This window comes from Austrofundulus limnaeus, unplaced genomic scaffold, assembly GCF_001266775.1.
Source record: "Austrofundulus limnaeus strain Quisiro unplaced genomic scaffold, Austrofundulus_limnaeus-1.0 Scaffold1566, whole genome shotgun sequence".
Lineage (NCBI taxonomy): Eukaryota > Metazoa > Chordata > Actinopteri > Cyprinodontiformes > Rivulidae > Austrofundulus > Austrofundulus limnaeus.
In genome coordinates this window covers 27,975-36,077 of record NW_013953968.1, presented here as the reverse complement: position 1 = coordinate 36,077, position 8,103 = coordinate 27,975, and the positions used below count along the sequence as shown (strand labels likewise).

General features: G+C 40.9%; 1 protein-coding gene across 1 annotated transcript in view; it reads left to right on the top strand.

The window, feature by feature from the left end:
• LOC106535792 (plexin-B2) overlaps positions 1 to 2,771 on the top strand; it is a gene marked incomplete at its 5' end in the record, with an annotated part of 15,884 nt that extends 13,113 nt beyond the window's left edge. The window contains 2 exon segments of the mRNA XM_014032882.1: positions 1 to 39; positions 477 to 2,771. Of these exon segments, the coding sequence (XP_013888336.1) occupies positions 1 to 39; positions 477 to 581 (144 nt within the window).
• Positions 2,772 to 8,103: the final 5,332 nt, after the last annotated feature.

Here is an 8,103-nt window from a genome sequence, read left to right as displayed (position 1 = left end):
CATCAACTCTACCAATACGCCAGCAAATACTTCGACGCCGTGAGTTCTCAGCGTTAAACATTTATTTTCTGCTCTCTTTTCTCTGATTAGATCCTCGTTCAGCCTGTTTTTATTCAGATGTTTGATTAAAGCAACTTTTAGATGATTTCAGTTTAAATTCTGGTTCAGTTCTGCTTTAAATAAAACAGATTTATTTTAGCCACCAGATGGCAGCACAGAGTTCACCCTGATTGTTTCTTTATACACGGTTTAAATTTTGTTTAAATTTACAAATAAAGCTTTTGTTGTTCCCTCTTTTCTCACTTTAAGGTTGCTGTAAAGTAAATAAATAAATATGGAATAAAAATTTTTCAAAAATTCCAACATAAATGACACATTAAAGTCATTTTGTGTAAAGTTTATTTAAAGTATAAAAAAAGGTTTTATTTAAATATGTAGTATATTTTTATTTGTYTGCTCTCCCTCCTCTTCCTCAGATCATCCAGTCGTTGGACGAAGACCCGGCGGCTCAGAACAAACAGCTGACGGTCCGCCTGCAGCAGGTCGCCGCCGCCCTGGAGAACAAAACCACCGACCTCTGACCCTGTGAGGGGCGAGGGGGAGGAGCTTAAAGTCCCCTTCCTCGTTAGGACTGAAAGGAGCGACTGAACTTTTTCTGAATGTTTCACCGTTTTAAAGACTAAAGAACCAACAGAACCCAGTTCTGCTTCACCTGAGGGAGGAGGCGGGGCTTGGAACGGCACCAGGTGGAGCTCCGACAAATTATTTTTCTAAAAGTAGCCGATGGGTTTGTGAGCTCCGGACTTTTTTTTTTTTCTGTCAAAGTTTCAACCGACAAACGAAAATCCAAAACGTTAAATTTAAAGAATAAACAGGAAGTGATGGACAGGAAGTGATGGACAGGAAGTGATGGAAGATCTTCCTCTGGAGGCTGTTGGAGCTGCAGCCAACGATTGACCAGTCTGAGTCTGAGGACTTGGTCTGGGACCTGAGGTCCAACTGAACGCTTCAGTCCTGAAGAGTCCCAGGAGGAAGCAGGTCCTGACTCCTCTGCGGTACGAAGACCTGGGATCTGTTCAGGTCCAGCTGCAGGTCGTCTCTCGCTCTCATTTCTGTTTCCAGACTTTGATTTTCAGGTCCGAGCTCGTTTTTTAAAACGGCACCACTAACCTTTGGTTCTTGGACCAGACCTGGATCAGGTCCTGGACCGACAAACCCCAGGACCCGATCAGGATCAGGTCCTGGACCCGACAAACCCCCCAAACTGCCTAAAGATCATGTGAAATGAGCTGAAAACGTCGCTCTGAGCTCTTGAAAGTAAACGATCACAGAATCATCAAACTGTGGTGCAATAATCTGAATCAGACGAAACAAAGTTTGTTTTTCTTTAAGAAGCTGCTTTGGTGCCAAATACCTTCAGTAAGTGTTGTGTGTACTCTGTGCTACTTTTCTACTAAACATACTCAAATGTGAATCTTTAGATGTTTCCAGATCTGAAAACAAAACGAGAGAAGAAAAAGCCCTCTGCAGCKGTTTGTGTGTGAATGTTTGGCTCTTTTTGTTTCTGCTCACAGAACCGTTCATGTTTTTCTGTCTGCCTTCTCTCCGCCGCCAGCGAGTGCCTTACAGAACCGGGCCGGGCCGGGCCGGGCCKGAAACATGGCCGCCGCTCAGACTGACTGAAGGGTTCTGGAGTTTTCTAACAGACTTTGATGAGGTGGTGCTGAGGGCTTCAGAACTTCACTTTAAAAAACAAAAACTCAAACCAGATGTGTTGGTTTTAAAGAAACTCCCGCTTAATCTCAGCTTAATCTGAAATAATGCGAAGCTGTTTCCAGGTTTTTATTGTAGTAACRGTGAAAACACAGATTAAAATAAACACGTTGAAACAAAGCAGAGGGTTGTTTGATTTGAATTTAAGAAATAGTAAACTGAAGTTTTGCACAAATATGTGATAAAAATGAAATMAAAAAGACAATCTATATTAATATCTTGAGTTAAACTACTCAACATATGTCCAGACATTTTGTTTTCATTAATTATCTGTATTAATCAGGTTTAACAGAACCAACAGCACCACCTTCTGGTCACTTTATGCAACTTCAGATAAAAAAAATAAATAAATAAACCAACTTATTATTAATAGTTTCTTTTTAGTAGCGTAAACTCTTACTGCCTTTCTGGTTGTGGTTGTTGAGAACTTCCTGGTCTGTTTAGTTTGATTGTAATTCACCTCCAAACTGGATTTATTCAAATTTCCTGTCTGATTTTCTGATTTTCAGCCGTAAACTGAACAAAGATGTTTGTATCTGAAATGACACATTGTTTGTTTTATGATCAAATTGTTGGCACATGTTGTATAAAGAAGCACAGTTGTGTTATCTTTSAGCTCCACGACTGCAGATCAGTTGTTAAACAGGAGGAGGAAAAAAAACGGGACATTTGAGTGTTTTTAGGTACAGAATGATGTGATGTGAAACTGTCGCAGTAAATGTTTCCAGGCACGTGTGCAACTCTTGAATGTTTGTTTTTTTGCAGAAATCTCTCTGAGGTACTTCATCTGTTTGTTTTTGAAATGCCTCCAGGAGACAAATGGTTTGAATGGACCAGGTTCTAAGACTCAGTGGACTAAAAATGGCACTGCCCGGCATCAGAACCGGTCTGAAGCTCAAATCTGTGACTCTTCTGTGTGGAAGTGGAGAAATGGGCAGAAAATCCAGATGTAGGAAGTTCAAATTATCCAATAAAATATGTTTATATTAAAAAAGTTATTTTGTTTGTTTCATTTAGCCTCTGCTGCTTCTGGTTTAGGCTGGACCGTACCAACTACGGAGACCAGAGGGGGGTTGACTTTAAAGGGGAACTTACCCCCCACCCCTCCCCGTGAAATAACTCCGCCCCAAAGCAAAATTTTAAAAATGCCTACAGTGGGCATTGCAGGCGAGAGGAAGGAGGCACCGCCTAAAGTGTTTTTAGGGGGGAGGGGGATGAGAGAACGTAGCGGACCCAAGTAGGGGTCTCTGCGACGAGTGGGCGTGTCCCAACGTAAGGCGATTCTAAAGCGACACACCTGATTTGACAGACTTTTTTAAAGGGACACACCTGACTGGACAAGCAAAAAAAGGGGCGTCACCATACGGCACCATTTGATTGGACAAGAACAAAAGGGGCGTTACTGTACGGCACCACTTTTTCTGGAGACCCCTACTAGGGTCACATTTCTCCTGGTTAACCTGAGTGTTGGGGTCAGGGTCAGGCTGTAAAGAGGTCAAGCAGGATCTAAGGATACCGTCATGTAGGCCTCGTAGCCCACAGTGTTTATGCTTTAGACACGCCCACTCTTGTGACACGCCCACTTTGATCCTGCAGATAACCCCTTCTCAGTGGACCCCACCCCTTAAAAGGATAACTCCGCCCCAAGGCAAATTTGAAAAATGCCTACAAAGTGGGGAGCACGGCCTAACTTCTCTTTGCAGTTAAATATATATTTTAAACAAATAAAACGTTGCTGTTTTACGTAGAGTTAAGATCAGGACTAAAAAAAACCACTACGGTGATCCGAATCCAACCGGACATATATTTTAGGCTAAATCCCATTTGATGTGATCCCGTTTTAATTTAATCCTCACAGCTAAAATGTTCCTAAGTTTATAAAGACCTCAGCATCTTTAGTCTTCATGGGGACAATACCTGTGGATGTTCCGGGATGTTCTGACACGGAGCAACCTGCAGCAGAGCAGCGAGGGTCCGGTTCGATGGCAGCAGGTGGAGCAGTCACTGTCCGGTTCGGTCCGTACCAGGACTTGCTTGGAAAAATTGTCAGGAGCAGTTTGAAGAGCTGATCATGGACATCCTCGTCTTTTCTTCCATCACTGCCTCCAGGTAAGTTTCTGCCTGCAGGTGTTCGCTCCGGTGACACACACTTGTTCTCGTTTAGCTGTAGTTCCAGGACGTACGGCTGAGCTTCAGCTCTACACCTTTTATTCTTTCCTGAACACAGTAAGGATGTGRCAACGATCTATAATAATAAAAATAACAGCTGTGGGTGTGTGGACATGTTTTTCCCACATCGTGGGGACTGTGTGCGCAAGGGTGTGTGTGTATTTCGGCCCAGTCTAAACTATGTGATACAGCAATCTTTTATTCTGTTTAAACAAAAATGTTGAAGCACAAAGAGGATGTGTAAGTTAATTCAGCTTGTTTAATGACTGACAGACTCCATGTTTTCACTGTGGGTGCAGTGGAAGGAAGCAGCTTCTACCACAGCAACCATCAATAATGCTATGGCTAACTCCTGAATCTCTGCAGGGCGTCTCTACAGAGAGGCTTTTCTACTGAGCACAGTACTGTGACACGTCACACAGTACCAGCATACGGTACTCTTTGAATGAATAACAAAATTTAAATGTAGTAGCCATAGTTAAACCCATAGAGAGCAGCACKAAGACGTTTTTAGACACAATATTGTACATTTAAACAATTTTAGCCCAAAACGTTGAATTTTTGTCATTAATAGAAAGGCATTATCCTTAGGGCAAAGTTTAGACAGTTTATCTGAAGAAAAAAAGTTGATTTTGGAAGGCTCACAGATGAAATCTAGAACAAATGTTTTCATATTTGTCTTAATTGTTCAGACTTGTGTAAGTTCCAACAGTACCTGAGAGCTGGGAGTTAGTCTGGTGGTGAGGTCACTGGACTTTGGTGCAGGAAGATCTAAGTTCAAATCCCACCAAGTCTGGTAACAATATTGAAACATTTCTTCTTTTCCACTCAGGTAACTGACTAAACTTAGGTTAGTAAAACCTTGACATGAGAGCTGGGACTTGGTCTGGTGGTGAAGTCACCAGACTTTGGTGCAGAAGATCAGGAGTTCAACTCCCAACAAGTCTGGTAACAGTTTTGAAACATTTCTTCTCTTCCACTCAGGTAACTTACTAAACTTAAGGAAGTTAAACCATTACATGAGTGCTGGCAGGTAGTCCAGTGGGTTTGTCCCATGACTGCTGATGCACGATTGATCTGGGTGCAGGGTTCAAATCTCAGAGCCAACTTAGCTCCTCAATGAGTGTCTGAGAGAGCAACATGTTCATCACATCAAACAAGGGGTGTTTGAAGCTCCGCCCCCTCATCAGATCTTTAATCTAATCCTATATGTAACTATATAGGACCTCTGCTAATGAGTTTGTTCCTGTCAAATCTAATCCTATATGTAACTATATAGGACCTCTGCTGATGAGCTTGTTCCTGTCAAAGACACTTGATAATATAGATGCAAAATGTAGAACTGAACACATTCAATAAACTGAAGTTAGTAATAAATTAGCTGTGTGGTGGAGTGCGTCGGGACGGGTGGGGGGGTGGGTTTGGACAGGTGTGTGAGAGTGGGACTAAAAGTAGATGCAAAAGATAGACCCAGATCAGGAAGCATAGCAGTGCCTACCAGCTTTTATTGATTCCACCAGGTATTTGGAGAGACTAATATAAGTTCAAACATGATRAGAGAGCTGGCAGGTAGTCCAGTGGGTTAGACATTTAGCTGTTGGACCAAAGGTTCTGAGTTCAAATCCCACAACCAGCCTCAGTTAAAGCTTTTTAATTTGAACTCCTGCAGATCATTCATGCACCAACAGCCATGTGACTAACCCACTGGACTACCTGCCAGCTCTCATGGAAAGGTTTAACTAACCTAAGTTTAGTCAGTTACCTGAGTGAAAGAGAAGAAATGTTTCAAAACTGTTACCAGACTTGGTGGGAGTTGAACTCTGATCTTCCTGCACCAAAGTCCAGTGACTTCACCACCAGACTAACTCCCAGCTCTCAGGTACTGTTGGAACTTACACAAGTCTGAAATATTAGAGCAAAAATGAAGAAATACATTAGATCAAAGTGCAGTTACCCATATGTTGGACACAGGTGCTCCCATCCCTTTATYTATCCCTCCATCCATATGAGTGCAGCTGAAWGATCTGACTGTCAAACAGGAAGTGGAAGAATTCAGACAAATAAAATGTTTTAGAGCAGAAAACTACCAGCCTGGCAAATATAAATGGTCATTTTTAAAATATAATAACCCTTATGTATGTAACCAAATCAGTCAGTTCAGTGAAGATGGAAGATTGAAAACACTGGGCCTCATGCAAGAACATGTTCGTATGAAGAGTTCGTACAAACATGTCACATCAGATTCAACAAACTCTTCTATCTTCAGGAGAAGTGTGTAAATGAGCTGCGTAAACTGATGAATGTGTATCAGGTGCTCGTGCACAAGGAGAGGAGATTAGCATAATTACCACCATAAAAACACCATATAAGGATATGTTTCCTGTCCCACATACCAGGAAGTGTTCATTCATAAATGACATCACAAAGTAAAAAGAAGAACTTTACGAGTTCTGAGAATAAAGTCCTGCTCTCAGAGATCCAGAGAAAAATCTGTCATTTTTAGCAGCTTCAGCTGTGGAATTAAAGGAGCTGCTTAAAGGAATGAAATGTGTTAATGTTGTCTCCTGTGGGTCGTTACAGACACAGAAATAAAAATCTAAATCATATTCATCTCTCTCTAGTCCTGCTCCGGTTTTTCTTTGGTCAAATATTTTTAATTTAAGAGTAAACAACTGTGTTACATAGTTTTCATTTATGCGGTTCTGAAAAAAAGCATCTTAAWATGTCTTCAGMCTTCAATTAATGCATAGTTTAAGATGGTTTTAAGTTTGAGCTCTTCATATTAATATTGTAGTRTTATACAASAGCATTGCCAATTAAATTTAATTTAACCAATTTATGTTGTTACATTTATGTTGTTCGTACCAACGGCTCTTGCATGAGGCCCATTGTCTTGACTTCCATTCATTGTTGTAACTGTATTTATGTCTAACCAGACATTTTCCCTAAAATTAACCATTATTGGTCTATAGTTAACACTAAACTGAACCAGAACTTAATCCACATCATGCCTCTAAACCTAACCAGCAGAACTGTAAACAAAGTGAGGACAATGAAGAGGTCCTCAGTTTACATCAAAGACCTCACTTYGATAGTTACTATGGTGCAAATGGTCCTCACTCTGTTGTGGAAACAAGTGCACACACACACACACACTGAGCTGACTAAACCTTGATCTTCAAACTTTCCCTCAACTCTTCCTCTCTGTCAGCCTCAAGTTCATCATCCTCACTGAATGAGTCGATCGATCGACTCATAGATAGATAAGATTGATTTTGTTTTCCGCCAAACTCCACCCATTGCAAAGTGGTCTAACTGCACAATACTGCCCTGAGGCAACAAATGAAAAATGACTCTTTCTGTATATAAATGAAAGCAAAATGTTAATCAAATATACTTCTGCACATCAGACATATTTATACTAAGTTGTATAAATGTAAACATGCTGAAAAGTGACCTGATAGCAGCGTGTCCAACCCCAGACAAAATGTCACATGCTCTCCAAACTTTTATTTCATTGGTCAGACGTTTCATCAGCGCTTCAATGATTTTTTTATTTAAAAACATTAATTGTGAGAGCCTGAGAGMAACATCGTGCCCCAGAGGGCTAAATGAGCCCTATTTATTTCATTTAAATACTCAGACGTGGTGTAGAGATGCACAAAAAAAAGAATATTTGTAAAAATAGCAGAAAATATTTAAATTGATGAAGAAAACTGATTAACGAAATAAGTCCTGTTAAGTTTGTAAACGTTGCGTCCAGTCGGTGTCGAACTGAAACAACTTTTATTTCTTTACAACAGTTTGTGTTCAGCAGGTGCAAAACCTGTTGCTGCTGAAGGTGAAATGTGAGGTTTTTGTCTGTTAGTAAAATATCTCTTGAACCAGTGTCTGAACTTGAATTTTAGCCTGATGATAAAGTTCAGTCACTGTGATGTTGAGTTAAATATGGCGTCCAAAGCTGTTATTATGTAACCGTGCCACTGAGACCAGGAGGCCTGACGGGATCTGGTTTGTGGGAGGAAACCAGGGTCCTGGAGGACCAGGGTCCACACCAGGACCCTCGATGGGAGAATTCACAGAAAACTGGACAAACCTGGATTTTAACTCGAAAACATTTATTATTAATTTTCACAAAAACTGAGACATTAGAAATTTAAA